The sequence below is a fragment of the Episyrphus balteatus genome, chromosome 2, assembly GCF_945859705.1.
Source record: "Episyrphus balteatus chromosome 2, idEpiBalt1.1, whole genome shotgun sequence".
NCBI classification, from domain to species: domain Eukaryota; kingdom Metazoa; phylum Arthropoda; class Insecta; order Diptera; family Syrphidae; genus Episyrphus; species Episyrphus balteatus.
Window position 1 is genome coordinate 113,611,545 of NC_079135.1, and position 18,368 is coordinate 113,629,912.

At 30.1% G+C, this 18,368-nt stretch overlaps 3 protein-coding genes across 4 annotated transcripts in view; all 3 read right to left on the reverse strand.

Annotated features, from left to right (window-relative positions):
* Window positions 1–206: 206 nt before the first annotated feature.
* On the reverse strand, window positions 207–1,484 carry LOC129911136 (cyclin-dependent kinase 7). Its single transcript, XM_055988817.1, has 2 exons — window positions 1,309–1,484; window positions 207–1,241 (listed from the first exon to the last, which is right to left on the reverse strand). The coding sequence occupies exons 1-2, from the start codon at window positions 1,360–1,362 to the stop codon at window positions 279–281; spliced, it is 1,017 nt and encodes a 338-aa protein (XP_055844792.1). The 5' UTR covers window positions 1,363–1,484; the 3' UTR covers window positions 207–278.
* Window positions 1,485–4,486: 3,002 nt separating this feature from the next.
* LOC129911137 (glutamate receptor ionotropic, kainate 3) lies at window positions 4,487–9,057 on the reverse strand. The gene is made up of 10 exons (XM_055988818.1): window positions 8,689–9,057; window positions 8,486–8,629; window positions 8,058–8,422; window positions 7,819–7,998; window positions 6,461–6,784; window positions 6,090–6,411; window positions 5,849–6,026; window positions 5,439–5,795; window positions 5,128–5,377; window positions 4,487–5,061 (listed from the first exon to the last, which is right to left on the reverse strand). The coding sequence occupies exons 1-10, from the start codon at window positions 8,768–8,770 to the stop codon at window positions 4,606–4,608; spliced, it is 2,658 nt and encodes an 885-aa protein (XP_055844793.1). The 5' UTR covers window positions 8,771–9,057; the 3' UTR covers window positions 4,487–4,605.
* Window positions 9,058–11,524: 2,467 nt separating this feature from the next.
* The window catches only part of LOC129911138 (Ca(2+)/calmodulin-responsive adenylate cyclase), a 116,848-nt gene continuing 110,004 nt past the window's right edge, over window positions 11,525–18,368 (reverse strand). For both annotated transcript variants that reach the window (XM_055988821.1, XM_055988819.1), the window contains exons 20-22: window positions 14,536–15,578; window positions 13,947–14,473; window positions 11,525–13,887 (exon numbers count right to left, since the gene is read on the reverse strand). In XM_055988821.1, the coding sequence (XP_055844796.1) occupies window positions 13,601–13,887; window positions 13,947–14,473; window positions 14,536–15,578 (1,857 nt within the window). In that variant the 3' untranslated portion in view covers window positions 11,525–13,600. The remainder of the gene's footprint in view (window positions 13,888–13,946; window positions 14,474–14,535; window positions 15,579–18,368) is intronic.

Here is an 18,368-nt window from a genome sequence, read left to right on the forward strand (position 1 = left end):
ACTCGGACTAAGTGACCTAGCTAGAAAAAGCTTAGACGAGAATAAGTTGTTAGAACCTTCAATTGGACCATAAATTGATCCTTAACAAGTACCATTTTAAGTGTGGCTTTCAAGAGACCATTTATTACATCATAAAAAAATTAAGTAGATAGGTACATAGAAAAATTCAATTTCCTTCGAAACCAAAAAAAAAAAAAAAAAATACATTTTAATACAAAAGAACAAAAAAAACATATATTTTCTTCAAAAATAGAACAAAAGTAATAAATATTTTACTTTTAAAACTGCAATTTCTTAGGAAGTGTCGCCCCTTCCATCGACTCCAACAATTTCCTCTTCAAACTCGGTTTCTCATCAACTGTTTCCTTTTTCGATTGTGGCAATGGCAACTTCGATCCCAAACTTGGTGCTGGTTTAGTAGAGAAATATTTCATATCCAAAGCTTCACTACAAGTACATCGATTCGATGGACACAATGCCAACAATTTCTCGGCCAATTCAATTAAATCATCTGGAGCTGCAGTAAATATATGCTGCAAAGGTGTTCCAGGGAACACTTTAAACTGCATAAAATCAGGCAGTAATTTAACATTTGGCCAATTCTCTTCATTCGGAGTGCCCATTGCTTGAAATATCTTTGTCAATTGATCTAAATCACTGTCACCCGGCAAAAAGGGAACTCGGAGAAGTAATTCGGCGAGAATACAACCCACAGCCCAAATATCAATTCCCGTCCCATATTGACGAGCACCGAAAAGTAATTCCGGCGCTCGATACCACCGCGTCACAACTTGATGAGTGTAAATTCGACTTGGCGACCCAAAGAACTTTGCCAACCCAAAATCACCGATTTTTAAAACTCCTTTCGAGTTCACTAGCAAATTGTTTGGCTTCAAATCACGATGCAAGATCCAATTCATGTGCAAATATTCGAGACCTTGCAGAGTCATTATCATGTAAGCTTTTATATTGCCTTGAGTCAAGACAATCTTTGGATCTTTTATGATTATTTCCAAATCTGTGTCCATAAAATCAAAAACTAAAGACACATTTGATTTGTGTCCAAAGACATCAACTAAACCGATGACATTTTCATGTTGCAATTCGTGAAGGAGTTTAATTTCACGCAAGGCAGTTCGATTAATGCCATCTTGGGCTTCCTCGCGACTACCGATTTTTATCTTTTTCACGGCTACGATATCGTCGGTGTGGATATCTCGTGCTTTGTAAACTGTGGCAAACTTAAAAAGAGAAATAAAGTATTAAAAGTTGAGTGTTTTTTTTTTTTAAGTTTGTTAAGAAATTTACCTGCCCTTCACCGAGAAAATCTATTTTTTCATAACGTTGTAAGCGACTGTCCATATTTTATTTTAGATTTTTTTTTGGAAAATTTTGATGAGAAACCACTTGTTTTAAATCTTTACAACTTGAGTTTTAGATTTTTGTGTACTTTTTCAAATGACAAAACGAAATTAAAATGACAGATAAAAAAAACAGCTGCCACTTGTAAACAAATTTAGCCGGTTATGGTTGTTGTTTCAGAATGTAGATGGCGGGAGAAAAATTTCTTACCAGGGAGAGAAATAAAATGTTAGAAATTGGAAATATATCTAACTAAAACAATCTCATAACTAGATGTCCCTACTAAAAGGTTTTTAACTTTGCTAAATGTGTAATGCTAGGACTTTGAGTAGGTAGATAGCGATACAGTTGAAAGTTTTCTCAATTTTAAAATGTACGTAATGTTAGGAAATATAATTAGTTTTACATACAGTTTACATGAGCGCTATTTAAAAGCAATTATGGTGAAATGCATCTGATTAGTCCACTGTCATATCTGGGCAAAACGCATATAGAGTTGAGGTCATTTTAACTTTTTAATTGAATTATATTCAATCGCTCCGCTAAAAATTAAAAATAATTTTTATTATTTTTTTATTCCTTTGTTTACCTCCATATATAATTTTAAATTATGTTAGTTAAATACTAACCCAACTTACATTTCAGCTTCGGTTAAGGTATTACAAAAGCTACATTTCAGCTTCTTTTAAACTTTAGTAAGGTTGTTGGGCATGGAAAAAGGAGAACGTTATACAAGTTTGACCCTCTATAAGAAGTTTAAACGAAGCTTTACCGAAGCTCTACCGAAGCTTTGAGATTTGACAGATAGCTTCGGATGAGCTTGTATAACTCTTTCATACATGTCTTATCGAAATTAAAAAACAACTACAAAAACAAAAAAGAATTCTTTTTTAACTGGTTTTTATTTTATTTTAAATCATTAATTTTATCTTTTGACCTGAAATTATATATATTATTCCATTAGTTTTAAGTATATCTATTGATAATAATTTTAAAAGTATATAATTTTTTTACCACACCCAGGAATCGAACTTCGTACCTACTTGGTGGCAGCCCGCCACTCAACCCACTCGGCCATCCTAGTATATTCATTAATGAGATCAAAAATAATCAGTTCAAATAGCAGAAATGTCAAAAAAAAATGTCTGAGCTAAATTATTCAATGTCAAAACCAAAAAGTGTCCGAGCTAGATTATTCAATATCAAAACCAAAAATCAAATACTAAACTTGGTAATTTCTGTAAAGCTTCTATAAACTCACTAAGCAGGTTTTTCCGAAAACAAACTTTTTTCGTTTAAGTTTCTTTAACAGTATTTAAACAACTTATTAGAAGTTGTTAAAAAAGTTCGAACTTCTATAAGCAATTAAATTCTGAAGCAAGCTCAATACAAGCTGTATAAAAAGTAGTACCTGTGAGATCTCAATTTATAGAAGCTGTTGTGCTAGTTGGGAAGGGCCATTTTTTTCAACTTGAAGCAAACTCTCGAGTTTGCCAACTTGAGAGTTGACTTTAACTCGATAGTTGAAACGCAAGTTATAATATCTTTTTATTGACTAATTTTATTTTCTCAACTCTCCAGAAATATGAAACAAAAACTGTCATTTATTTAAATTAAAATTTGAATCTGTCATATCCATAGCATATTTGTATTTTATTCTGTGTTTAATTTTTCGATTTTTGTTTGCATTGGAATAACAATAACTGCCAACGAAATTTTTACAGAATAATTTTTAAAAAAATCTGAAGCAAACTCTCAAGTTTGGTCGGCAAACTTCTACTTTTTAGGAAAGTTGAGAAAACTGGAAGTTGATCAACTCTCGAGTTTAAAATCGAAAGTTGAAAACGTCAACTTGAAGTGAATAAAACCGAATTCGGAAGTTGAAGATACAAATTCTCAAGTTATGTTCAACTCCGAGTGAAAAAAAAAAAAATGGCCCAAAATAGTTTAAAATTTTGCGCCAATATCTCTAGGAGATATAATATGTAATGTATGTTCTTTAGATTTGTTAATCAAATAACGTAAAGAGTATGAACTTGGGCACCTAGAATTGATAACGGTTTTTTTGTAGAGCGGTCGGTTCATTAAATTATAGCTTTAGAAAATTGATAACAACCTACCATTTTTCAAATAATTTTCTTTTTTTATTTTGGTCTAAACGGCTGCCACCCAAGAGGGAGGCTCGCACAACCAGAACATTAATACAAAAAATTAAAATAAAATCAAATTTGTTCTTCAAATGAAAAAAACTTCTTTTAAATGAAATTGAGCTCCAAAAATAGTATGTAGCTTATTTTATTAAGATACAATTTAGAAATAGAATTTCAAAATCTTTAGAACGGTTTTTAAAAAACTAATTTTTTTGTAAGAAATTTCATGAAAAAAAAAATTATAGAATAAAGTTGGAATTCCATTTTGTAGCAACTACCAATCAACACATAAAACCAAATTTTCAAAAAAAAAAATTCATTGTCACGTTTTGGAAAATTTGATTTTCCAAAAAAAAAAATCAATTTTTTTTTAATCCAAAAACTATTTTTTTCAAAATTTTATTTTTGTTTTATATTAATTTCATATAAATGCTTTTGCATACAAAAATTCGCTAAAATTAAACAATTTATTTGGGAAATAGTTAGAAATTAAAAAAACGTTCCTATAGGTACGAGAGGTATACCGTTAATAACGATTGTTGAAAAAAAAACTTTATTTAACGATATAGACCTTGTCTTACAACTATTAGGTACCTACTTGAATTTTTTAATAAAAATAATAATAAGAGCCATTTTTGAGATAATTAAACTAGTCCAAAATTGGTATATGACAGGCACCGTTATTTTTGGTCAAAAAAAATAATTCCAAAAACCCCTCTATACAGTATCCAAAAACAGCTTTATACCAAGCTTAAAGTGGATCCTTATAAAGACCAAACAGACATTCTGATAGACTGAAAGATGACGAGACTTAATTTGTTCACATTTTTTATCATCGTAATATCATGTTTGATTGTTATCGCAAGTAAAAATGATTGTATTGAACCCTATCTACAAATAAACGTTATCAATTCTTGGCGCCCAAGTTATCATAAGTAAGTACCTACTCGTGTCCAAATAACAACAGAAAAAATTTTTTTTTTCAGATTTTATTAACAACGTCCTTTAATTTTGTGTGCATGATTTAATTTTAAAGTGCATCTCTTTAGTGCATATACTTTAGTCTATTAAATATGTTTTCACTTTAAATTAATTACTCATAGTACTTTGGTGTAAAATCTTTTGACTGTGGAACAAAATTTCCAAGCTTTTCTCTTCTCTTAATAACAGGTTTAAATTCATCTCCCAGTGTAATCCTATCCGGTATCTTCCTCCCACGAAATGTAGCTACCTCAAAAGTTGGTGGTGGTGTTGATCCTGCAATTGAATTAATCGGCTTAACTTCCTTAATCACACCAATCTTATCACTTCCTCCATTATTTTTGTTCTTTTTCTTATAATAAACAACTTCAGCTGCTAAAGTTATCATAGCTAAAGCCAAACCAAATAATGTTGCTATAAAAACACCACCCAAACTTTCCAAAGTTATGCCTTCTTCATCTTCCGACCGGGAACATTCTTTATTTAATGAATTATTCCAATATTTTGCTGAAAGTCCTTCAAAATAACGATCCCTTTGTAATTCCAATATTGCATAACTTATTTCATCCTAAAAATATAGAAAATTTTAAAATAAGTGAAATCCTTAAGAAATCCTATAAGGAAGAATAGAAACCGATAAATGACTGCCTTGTTGAACAGCTATTGCATATGGTTGCTCAGCAAAGACCTCTCCGACCTCAGTTAGGTTACAATTTTTTGTAATTTGATATTTTATCTCAGCTGAATCATGAATAAAGGCAAAATCTGCGTTTTCATGCTCGTTTACTTTTCGAAAACCCTCAGCAGCGTCTTTTACTGGAATCGAAGAGTTGATTGCAAGTAAAATATGTCCGTATTGTTCTTTGATTGGATAGTCCCAAATTCTGAAAAACAAAACAAACTTTTACCATTTTTATGTTTCAAAGTTTAAATATTACTCAAAACCTGTAACGTCTTTGGTCGCTGGTTGCATTCAGAGACAATTCTTTCCATAACCGATACAAGGTGTCCTCAGCGTATTTCATGTTTATGAAATAGCTATGCGTATCAGAGCCTTCAACAACCGTATAATTGATTCTCGATTGTCGAGCAAGTTGGTCCAAAGACTGAACCGGGGTTTGCATCCGCTCAACTGTTAGAAAAGCAGCTAAATTGGCTGTAAATGTTGCCAACATCAGAACAACAAATAACCAATAGGCTGCTACTAAAACGCGTCCAGAAATAGCTTTAGGAGCCTCACCACCACCTTGTGGTGTAAAAGAAGTCAAAGCAAACCAAAAACTCTCCTTCAAAGTGAATTCTCTAAAAGGATATTGATTAAAATTCATACAGGATAAAAGTCTTTATTTATGAACCTGCAAGGATAAGGGTAGGCATCTTTATTGTTCTTAGCGCTATAAGGTGAATATTTATCCAGTAACCATATCATTATAGCAGTCGCAACCAAGGCAGCAACAATACTAAGCCAAACCTCTAATCGTAAGACTGTCATAAATTTGAATAAGGACGTTTGTCGAACTGCTTTACGAATAACTTTGGAATTTGAAAGGAAAGCTTGAATTTAAAAACTTTTCTTCTAATTAAAAGAAACGATACCTATTGATATTCCTGTTTGTTCATAATACGGTGCTATATAATCGATAACTTCTTCACGTTCAGAAGTCATTTTTAATGCAGCAACAGCAAAATCAGTATCTCCAGTAACCAAATCTCCAACAACTCCATCCCAACTTCCGTTGGGTAGCCTGTTTCCAAACAAACCACTCCTTGGTGGAACAAGTTCATATTCAAAATTCATATATTTTGAAAGAATTTCAATGAAATCAATACAATATCCTTCCCATACTGGTTTGCCATTTTCATCAAATAAGAGTTCTCCAGTTTTATCGTCTGTTTTATAATAGCTCCATGGTAAGGACTACAAAAAAGTATTTAAAAATATTTAAGAGCACTTCAAGAGAACAAACCTCAGCAGTTCCAATGCGAAAAAATCGTTTTGCCGAACTTATAGTTGCATTAATTTTCTTAAGTTCTCCAGCTTGCCAGATAGCTACGTTTGTCTTTGTTTCAGGATCATTTGAAAAAGTGTTAATCGACATATTAAGGTCATAAGAAAGAAGGTTATTTTCAAGTGTCAAAAACTTGGATAATTTGAGCTGAGGTTTAAAGTCAAAATCAGTTAGATAGGGTATTGACTTGTAGCAGGAAAATTTTTCAATTTCTTTCATATCTGTGGCTTCTGAAAACTTTTGAATGCTTTTCATTATTTCCAAAAGGATAGCTTTTTGTATCTGAAAAAAAAACAAAATTTTTTTCCATACATGTATTCATCCATAAATGTAGTTTCTAAAATATCCACTGACCATTTTCCAAAAAATTGAAATATTGTATTTTTCTTAAATCCAAAATAACAATTTTTCCAAATTTTGCTTTTGAACTATAATACTAAGCCAAAGTGAAGAGATTTTTAATTTAATTTTATCGAAAAATATTTGAAACGGTTTTTTCCAGAAAATTTTTTTTAACTCACATAGAATAATTTTTTTGTATTTTGAACTTCATCTTACTTAACCGATTTCAAATATTTTTTATTAATAAAAAAAAATCACTTTGACTTAGTTTGATTCAAATGCAAAATTTGGACAAAAAAAATTGGAAGAAAAACCAAGCTTCTATAAAATTAAAAATATCAATTTTTGGAAAAAAAAAATGCCAAAACGGCAGGTTCCGAGATTTTTAGTGTTGAAATAAATTCCTAAAAGTTCTTTGGATTAAGCCAAATAAACGCTAAACGGTCATATTATTCACTAGTTTAAAAAATACATCTGGATGTAAAGAAATTGAAATGTCAAAAATAAATTCAAATCCATTATATTCACTATCACACAGAGAAAAAAATAGTCATTTTAAATTATTTTTTAACTTTGACAATTTTACATCCAGATGTATTTTTTAAAATAGTGAATAATATGGCCGTAATAACCATTTTTTATCACTACATTTTTTGTTTTTTTTTTTTATACATAATGTGAAAGTCCATGGAAATCGTTTCTGAAACTACTTTTTTTTAGAAAATTAGTTTGGAAATAGATTAAAAAAAAAAAAAATTGAATGAATTTTTTTATGTAAAATGTAAGCCAAAATAGTTAAAAAAAATTAAAAAAGTATTTTCTGGATTTTTTAAAACCGTTTTTTTTTTGTTTCTGAAAAATCAATTTTTCGTAAACGAGTAATTGAATTTCTTCGAAATTAAGCTGTTAGGTGTTTTTTAGCAAGTATTTTTTTTAACAAGTATTTTCCATAAAAAATATTCTCTTTCACTTACCTTCAATTCTGATGCACAGTAGTTTTCTTGCATTTCCAATGCCTCACATAATTCTTTTGCATTAATACTAAACTTCGTTGAATTCTCAACTTGCTCATTGTACTTGAAATTATTTTCTTCAGAGTCCAAGAATATAAAATGCCATTCTTTAGGTCGTGAAAATATTTTTGCTTTTTGAATCTGTGAAAAAAACAATAAACTTTTTCATCACTTTCTGAAAACGTTTAAGATTATTTTACATTTTCAAAAATCAAATTCATATTCGCTGTTTTCGAAAAAATAGCAAAATATGAAGGAGTTGGTCGTAGATTTTCCAAACGTTTTATAAAATCATTCTCTGCAGAATTGACCAGAACCACTCGAAATGGATATCCTTGGACGATACGATAAAGAGCTTCTTCAGTATCTTGTTCATTTTCGAATATTAAAGCAACATCATTAGCTGACTTTTCTTTAAGAAAATTTGCAAAAATCTTCAAAAATGGTGAAATAATTAAATCAACACGAATGTAGGGAATACTGTTCATGAATTCAGAGCTTTCCATCCATGGCTGATAGCTGAAGTCAATTACAAAGGCAACATTTTCGGATAAAATGTTGCAAACTAAAATACAAATTAATAAATAAATACAGTAGTTAATGTATAAGTTTAAAAAATCGAGCATACGATTTTCGATATCATTTTTGGTATCTCCTGTAACAACTAAAACGTTGTCCTTTAGTTTTTTGCCATAGTGAAATTGCTCGACATCTTGTATGGTAGCAGATATATCACTGACTATGTCATTTTGTACTGGTTCCACAAGGAAAACTAAAATACCACGTAATGATTAACAATACTTTTATATTTTAGTAGTCCTACTATTTTACCTAAATTGATATCCTTCCCGCTAACAATGACGAAGTGTATTAAAATACTCCAAAATAAACTTAAATTTTTAGTCCTATCCATTGCTATGATTCGTTTGAACTAAGAATTATGAAATTGTGTTCCATTATCTAAGTGATTGCAATCATTTTACAAAATAGGCTGTGATTGCATTTGTCAGGATAATTTGCTTGAATAATTTATATTAAATTTTTGATTGTGACATTATAAAAGGACATCATGTGATTAAATTATTCTGTCTGAATTTTAAATTCGTCTAGCTTATCATTTTGAGTAAAATTTTTTTTTAGGATTTCCATGGATTCACCACTTGAATCAATGGTCTACTTTACAAACATCCATCAACAAACCAAGATAGGTACTCTTAATAGTAAATCTTCATAAACATACAAAAATGTAAAGGAAAAGAAAGTAGAAAACAATTTTAATAAACGCTGGATATATTTTTGTGTTGGTTGTTATGTAAAAACAAATTCTAGTAAGATAGATGCGAATCGCTGTCTTCTAGTGTTGGAACAAAAATCCTAGCCCTGTTTCATGAAAAATAGATCTGAGTCTATTAACTTAAAATAAATGCTAGTTTTTATTCAACTACATAATAATAAGGTCATCCTTCTTGTGTGGATCTTTAAATGGATGAATTTGTACTTGAATTAAAACAAAATTGTAAGAATACAAAATAATTGCGTATTTAAAATGGGTTGTGTTTTAAAGCCCGTGGGGTGGAGGTTATATAAATAATATTTTCACTTTCTCTATAGGGCAAGTATTGATTTCGAGGTTTTTATCAGAACCAACATTACGACGATGGAGAAATAAAAAAAAGCGGTTTTCGTCGTGCCATACATTTGTCTGTGCGTTTGCAAGCAAGTACCCCTACTTGCGACCCAGTCGTACATACGTAATACAAAACGAGCAGCAAGTAAACGATAATGAAGGAAACCATAGTCACGACATAGAGCGATTATGTAAAACGAGAAAGCCGTTTGGTCTAACTAAACCGAAACAAATATTTTTTTGAGGCTTGAATGCATTTTAACGGCAGACGTAATAATATTATTACAGCTTAACAAAACCGAAAGTCAAACGATAGGGAAATGGCAGTTGAAAGATTAACGATAATCGTTGAAATCAAACGATTAATTTTTGTAGCTTGTTGAGTAGGGCCAAATGATAACAGTTTTGCAAATTTTCCAAAACGTTTCCTCATTTAGTTAAATGATCATCTTTTCCTTACTATAGTTAAAACTTTGACAATCTCTGTGGCGTATGTGTATTTTTTTTTTGTTGAAATTTTATTGTTTGTGAATGTTTTTTTGCTAAGCAAATAATGGAACCATTTAACCTTTGTGTCAGTTAAAACTTAAATAAAGTGCAGGTTATTGCGGACTTCTCAAGTTTACAGCCACATAGATAGATAGATGAACCAGATCATTAGTAAAAGTGTTCCATACTTTCTCACAAAGTATAAACATATGTCAAATATGAATAGGAATTTATTTCCATTCTACTGCCAAAGAAGGAAGGAAAATTTAAGAGGTGATTATTTGGTATATTGTAAGAAAAATGTTCTTATTTTTTGATGATTTAAAAAAAAATTTAGATATCCTTTGTAATTGCGTTTAAATAATGTTGATATCTATTTTTATTGGCAAGATAACAAAAAAATTTTTTTTTCGTTTTAGTTATAAAAATCTAAGAATCATTTAAATAAATGTATTTAGAACCAATGTTAAAAATATTAAGTTGATAAAATAATAAGACCTCAATTTGTTTATATTTAATGTTTTATTTTTCATTTTTGTAAATCATTCTTTCCGTTTTCCTCAATGGTTTGTTTGTTTTTTTTTTTTTCTTAATTTCTTTTATTTAGTTTTTTGTTTTTACTTTGTATTTCTTTCATCGTCTCTTATATTCTTTTTCTTCGCCAAATATACAATGATATAACTAGAAACACATATACTTAATTTTTATGTCCATTCGAAAACTATGAATTTAAGAGAGTTTTTTTTAAGTATCTAAAATTACAATATCTCTTAATAAATACATTTAATGTAATACGTAATTATATATATAATCATAATTAATTTTGTTTCTATAATTTAATAATGCAAATTTTTAGCACTGATTTTTTCCCATAATTGAATTTGATTGTGTTTGTGTGTATCTGTGTATGCATTTATATAATGTTTTTGAGTGTGTGTTTGTGTGGTGTGTTTGGCAATAATCACCTAAATGTTTACAATGCTGTATAATATATATAGTACATTACATTTATATTTTTTTTAAATTTAATTCATTGAGTGATTGATGATGAAGTGTGAATATGAGGGTGATATTTTGTTTTCTATTCAAAGTCAGGCACCTAAAAATCTTTAAAATTAATTAAAAAAAAAGAGAAAACTAATTTTTGTTTTCAATTTTAAATGGCTTAAATGTTGTTATAGTTTTCTTTTTCTTAAATAAAATTTAATTTTAAAAATTAGTACACAATTATGTAGTTTTTTTCTTTTTTAATTGATTGAATTTGTTGTTTTTTATTTACACGATATGGGTGTTTATTTTTTGTTTTGTTTTCTATATAGAGTTTTAATTACTATATTCTATTTTGACTGTTTGTAAAGAGAAAATATATATTAAATATATTTAGTACCATTTTTTATAACTTAATACTTATGTTGTGCTAAATGGTATTCTTTTTTTGTTTGTATTATATCTGTTTCCATAGTAATATCATTTTAATTTTCACATTTTATTTTTTTTTTTATCTAAGGTAGTTCATTTACATTGATTTTAGTACAGATTTGTATATAACTATTATTTTTTTTTTTGTATAACAAATAAATCATATTTTAGCATGTAATCTGCATAATGATGCATAGCAAAACATAAAAATCTTAAATTATTATTTGATAATATAAAATGCTTTGCTTTTTTTTAATTCTAAGCGTAGTTTTAAGCACATTTTGTTTTCATACTTAAAAATATTGTTAAACAATGTTTATTTTCACATAATTGAATGAGAAGTGCTATAATCAATTTCGTTAAATTCGTTTCATATGAGCAAATTCCTTTTTTTTTATTGTTGCATAGTACTTGCACAATCGATTTAACTTTAATTCTTGCAAATTTATTTTATTTTCAAGCTGAATAATCGCGCAAAGAGAAATCAAAATAAAAAATAGGCAAATGTTTATCAGCTGATCACTCGGATACCTGAGGTATACCAAAAATGGTTAGTTTCTTTGCTAATTTTTAACATTGTTTACAACAACAAAAAGCTATCCGATAGCTTTGTTAACTGTTTGAACGTGCCCATTCTCAGGTTTTACCTGAGTCTAGACAAGACAGCCCAATACTTCAAGACAAGCAAAGTTTCTGATAAGTCAGCTATCAAAGAAAGAATCAGAACCTTTAAATAATCTGAACTTAAGTTCATATTCTTCATTTTGAACCCGAGGAATAACTTTTAATCAGTCGACATTGTGAAATTAACTTAATAAGTTAGTTGTGAGTTTCAGGGGAAAAGTTGTTCACGTTTGTAAAACTCCCCGTATTTTGAGTATTTTTAACTTTTTTTCAGGTAATATTCGACGTAATCGACAGCTCTTTTCTCACTTAAATTTTGGTGAAGAACAAAAATAAGTTTAACAAGAGTGAGATAAAACTTGCATTGATCTAATACACTTTTTACTCTCGCGACTTAATTTTCAATGATTTTTGTTACAATTTTTTTGTATGAACTTCACCAAATTCTAAACTATTGATACATTATTATTGTTTACTTTTAATACATTAATAGTGAGAAGAAATTTTTCTACATTGAACAAATTTTCAAGGAGCTTGGCTTCACACCACGGTTGTGGTTTCATTTTACTTTAAGCTAAGCAATAAGCTAACGCCTACTGTGAGTTTGCAAGTTTCATCCGAATGAAATTTGAGTTTCCCGCTAAACCTTTTTGTGCTTCGTCTCAAAAATGTAGTGCTAAAAGGAGTATTTTTGAACAATTTTTTTTCTGGTGAATCTTGTTCACACGGAACAAACAATAAGCCTGAATTTTTCAGATCTGTCAGTAAAAAAATTGTTCCAAATGTCTTTTAATTTAAAAAAAAAAATACAAGTTTAAAAATGTTTTAAGAAATATCATTTAAAAGTTTTCAGAAAATTTTAAATTGTCAGATTTTGTATTTTAAGGCATATAACTATCGGTGACAAAACTTTTTATTCAAGGAGAAAAAGGTCTGAGATAAGTTAAGGGGAGCAACAATTTTTTGTTGGAGATTCCGATCAATCTTGTTCAACAATAAAACTATTGAGCTTCGGCTCAGAAGTTGACCAAAGTGAAAACGAGAACAACTATTTATATCCTTCACCTAAAGAGCTCAAGTTATACACAAAACTAATATTTTTCTGAAAGACCAACAAAAATAACAAAATTCCTTATAGTACTTCTATTCTCTTTGATGAAAATTCTTGTAAAACTTAACGCTTAGCGTTAGTAAAAAACAAAATTTAAAACTTTAGAAGTAAAATTATTATAGATAGACTAACATTATATTTAATATAAAAGTTTTTTTGTTTTAAACTTGAAGCTGCTGATGAAGACATAATTTTTTTTTTCAAAAATACATAATAATAACGAATATTTCGCAAAAATGGAATTTAAAATTCCTATTAACATGCATAATTATAGTTTATCATCATCATCTTATTTGGATGCGATTTCGCGAAAATATCTTAAACTAAATTATAGATGAGTTTCTTAATATTTTTTGTTTTGCTTAAAATTCTATAGTAAAAATACAAAATCGTTTTGTAAACTTAAACTGGTAAAAATAGTTTAAGGAAATTAAAAAAAAAAATTAAATTAATGAAAAATGAAGAAAAAGAAATTAACTTTGCGGTCCAAATTTACTCGTTATTTTATGTGACACATTCACAATGGCCATCTCGTGCTTTGAATCCAATTCGCAGTCATATAATCCACTTAGTGAATCTAAGCTGAGTAGACGAGAGCTGGCACGACTCGATATTGAAGTATCATCAACATCGGGCGCATTGTAAAGTGAATTCACATCTGAAAGTGCACCTTCGGCGTCTGTAAGACCAGCTTCATTTAGGAGGGAGATGTTTTCAAGACCAGGTTCATCGGTGATGTAACCTGTTGATTCAGCGCCACCTATATTATAAATTTTAAGTAATTTAATGCTATTTTTGAATTAAAAGACAAAATCATACCCGTTGCTTCTTCACGACAATCGTCATCGGACCATTCCGACTGACTTTCAACCGGATTCGAGTCCATCGATTGATGATGATTATTATGATGACCCGCACCATATTTCAGTTCATCGTTTATCACATTTATTTCTCGCATTCGATTGTCGCTGCGATCTCTCGCAGATGACACAACATCCGTATATTCATGATCAACACCAATTACTCCAGCACCGCTGCTAATTGTCTCCTGTCTCGATGTTATACTTGACTTTTTCCTGACATCACGACCAGCTTCGTCATCTTCGAATTCTTCATCGGCTAAATTGTCTTCGGTATCATCACGATCACCGTTCATAAGGTCCAAACTATTGCGACTATTCTCACATTCACTGGATCTTGGTCGACGTAGTCGATGGTTGTGATCTTTGGCATGGTTTAGGTTTTGATTTGATCTTGTGGCCAAATCAAGCATTTGTAGATTCTTTTGGTTGCTTCCACATCGACTGTCATGTAGAATTTCACAAGATTCTGTGTCGGAGGTTTGCCTATTTCAAATAAAAAACGTTATTTTCAAAATATAAACTCTTATCAAGATATTAAAACTTACATCTGACTTGATTCCGATGGATTTTTATTTCTTGTGATTTCTTTGATAGCTTCCAAGCCAACCGGATGCTTTGCAATCATAAAACTTGTACTTATTGGTATTTTTGAACCTTTCTCGGATAACGGTGGCGGCGATTCCATGTCGTATTTGTTCTTATTATTATTTACCGATGATCCTAATTTAATATTGCTACTTGAGTAACTTAATTCTAGGTTGTTACGACTATTTTGATGTTGATTCTGTTGATTACCACCACCATTTCCACCATTACTTGATCCTCCTCCATGACCATTGCCACCATTAATTGGACCATTTGAGTAATGACCTCGTGATGAAGATTCATTTAAGAGTCTTTGGAGTTCACGTTCGAAAGGTGATTTCGTATTAGACGCAGATGTTTGTTGTAGTTGTTGTTTTGAATTATTGGCGCCACCCATTCGGTCTTGATATTCAAAACTATTACATGAATCGCCTTTATTTTGAGTTGTCGTAGTTTGTCCTTGGCTTTCGGTGGTGGAACTAACTTCGAAATCTTTCAAATTCGACATATCGACAATAGGTGATGTCGGATCGACTTGTATGTCACACGGATACAGCCATTGCAGAGGATTTAGATTTCTATTGACATGATGATTGGCGGCGGTTATTCGAGGTGAATCGTCATCACCTTCACCTTCGGTTGTTTTGGAATAACTTTCGTCAGAGGAACTCATACTGGGCGAATGCGGTCGCGAACTTAGATCATCTGTTGAGGACATTTCGCGGTTGTCTTCTAGATCGCAGGGTAACTTTGGCAATGGTTTCATGTAGGTGCGCAGGAGTGGTGTGTTATTCTTCAGACTTGATGTTACTGTAGGTTTTGGCGTTGGTGTAACTGGAAGAGGTGGAGCATGTTGTTGTTGTTGCTGTATTTGTTGATGCTGCTGTTGTTGTTGTTGTTGATGTTGTTGGAGTTGTTGTAATTGAAGTCCAGTATTTGGACATGTATAGCGAGGCGGGTCGTATTTAGGTGGTGGATTCTGTTGTTGTTGTAGTGGCATTATCTTTAGATTTATTGAAAATATTTTTTTTTTAGCATACAACACGACATCGAGAAAGGGAAATGAGAAAACATGCAAGAGATAATGCTTAGCACAACATTTAAAATTATAAGTATTTACAAAATAAAAAATGAAATGAATATGAATTACAAAAATAAATTGAGGTATGAATGCATGCTTGTTCAGTCTTTTTATTTAATGATTCAATGGTTTTGGTTAAGCTTAAATTTTTGGCTTGTTTCAAAAAGTCAACAAGTTTAAAATTGCTATTAGTAAAGTGAAAAAATACGACCATTTTCTTAAATGTAAACAAATTATGATATGAAGTTCTTGAGGCCAATGGCCAAAGAACAGTGGTTACGTCTTTTTAAATGGATATTTGTTTGTAATTATACCAAATTAATATAGTAAGCGGTAAGCTTTCGACCTTTATTGTCGAACGAAATATTGCCAAACATCAATAAAATGTCAATAACTACATATGTGAATTTTTAATAATGGCGTTTTCGATTGGCAGTCCGGAAGCGTCCGGAATCATTCTGAAAAAATTTTATTCACACAAAACTGTCAGTTTTGTACGAATAAAACGCTTTCAGAATGATTCCGGACGCTTCCGGACTGCCAATCGAAAACGCCATAAGTTTGGAGATTCTTATTTCTTATTTTTTGTTTTCAATTTTTAGAGTTTGATATGAATGGATTTTACTATTTAGGAATACAGAGGAGTAATGTACAAGTACATAGTTGTTCTCATTTTCATTAACCTTTTTTTTTGCCACTTCAAGTTGGAGTTGTATTTAAGGTCTAAGACGTACTACGCAAACCTTTGCTTTTTGGGACTTGTTAAAGAATTAACTCCGTCTTAAAAAAAAAAAAATCACCCTTTATCTAAAATTTTTTTGTGGAGCCTTTTTATTATAGGTTTCTTTCTCAAATATTATTCCCATAGTAAAGACAACAATTTTAATAAAACTCGTAATACCACCATTTATACCATATCGGCTTTTCCTTATTTCTAAACAAAAAAAAAACATCTTTTCATCTAAAATATTTTTATGGACTGCCAATTTTCATTGGGGTATCATTTTAGTCCCATTTTTTTGTACTTTTTCTGAGTTTCATCTTTTCTTAAAAAAAAAAACACCCAAGTTAATTTCATAGACTCTACTCTGTCTAGATTATATTTTGTGGCACATGTCATAAATGCGGCACCCCACGAAGAATCAAGGCCTAGTGACTTACAATTATTATTAACCTTTCTAGTGTGCGTGTAATTATTAATTTGCAAGAATGTAATGGAAATAAATTACCCTCCTAACGGCGTTGTAGAGATGCACTTTTTCATGACAATAATAGTATCCGAGACTTTTGAATTCCTAGCAAGAGGCAGTACCAGAGTGCTACTTTAGAACTAAGAAGTTCTTATAATAAATTTTTTCAGCAAGTTAACTGTACTACTATTTGCTCTTTACTTAAAAATGAGTCAAACGAAGTTGAAATAATAAAAACATCAAATGAATGGCTAGAAATGACTATATGTAGTTATTGACTAATAATATTAGAACTTTGAATACTGAAACAAATGTTTTCTATAGTAATATTGTGGAAACTAAATATGTATGTATGTAATTTAAAAGTTGTAAGAATATCTTCTTATATATAAAAAAGAGTTCGTTAAGTGTGTGTGGCCGATAAACTCGCGTTTGGCTGGTCCGATTTTGGTAATTTTTGTTTTGTTTGAAAGGTATTAATATGTAGATTTGTATCAAAAAAAAAATAATACCTTTTCTCCCATCTTCACATAGCTGTCAATTTGTACGAGTGAAGAAACACTCTAGCTTATTAAAAAGTTTAACTAATCTTAATTTGTAAAAAAAATATATTAAGACAGGCTTTCAAAATAATAATTATTATTGTTTATAGTCTTAAAAAAGTCAAAGAATTCATACTTTCTGATACAAAATAACGTACAAAAAGGGAAAAGCTCCAAAAGACGTTTCCTATGGAATTCACGCGCAGGTAAATAGGACAAAAAAAATTTAAGACATTTCGACAGCATGCACCAAAAAATTTTATTTTTACTTGCGATATAGGTACTATATGTATATCAAGTTTTGCATTCGTACAAAAAAAAAAGTTGAGATAACATTTTTCCCCCTGACATTACGATGATAGAGAATGCCAACAAAAAAATTGGGTCCCGGAAGTCCGTCTGTCTGTAAACGAAGCTACAGCCTAAACGGATGAACCGATTTATGTCAAACTTGGTGTTATTTGGCGACTCTTCAGAGGGGTTTTGGGAATTAATTTTTTTGGGCCAAAAAAACGGTACTTGTCATATACCGATTTTAGTAAAATTGAAATATCTCCAAAACGGCTCCAACGATTTTGTCAAAAAAATTCAAATAAAAGTTTTACAAAAAGGTCTATCTTTCAATAAAAAAATTTTATTTTGAAAATCATTATTAACGGTACCTGCCATAGAACCGTTTATTTTTAAATCCAATTTACTCCGAAACTACTTATTCGATTTAGACCAAACTTTTTCTAAAAAAGCATTTATATAATTTTAATATAAGCCAAAAATAAAATTTTCAAAAAAAATTATTTTTAGATTTTTAAAAAAATTTTGAAATTTTTTTTTTTTTGAATAATCAAATTTTCGAAAACGGGACATTGGATTTTTTTGAAATTTTGGTTTTAGATGTTAATGAATGATTTCTACAAAATGGCATACCAATTTTTTTTGAAGACGCTTGAATTCAAATGGGAAATCTGACAGAATCATTGGAC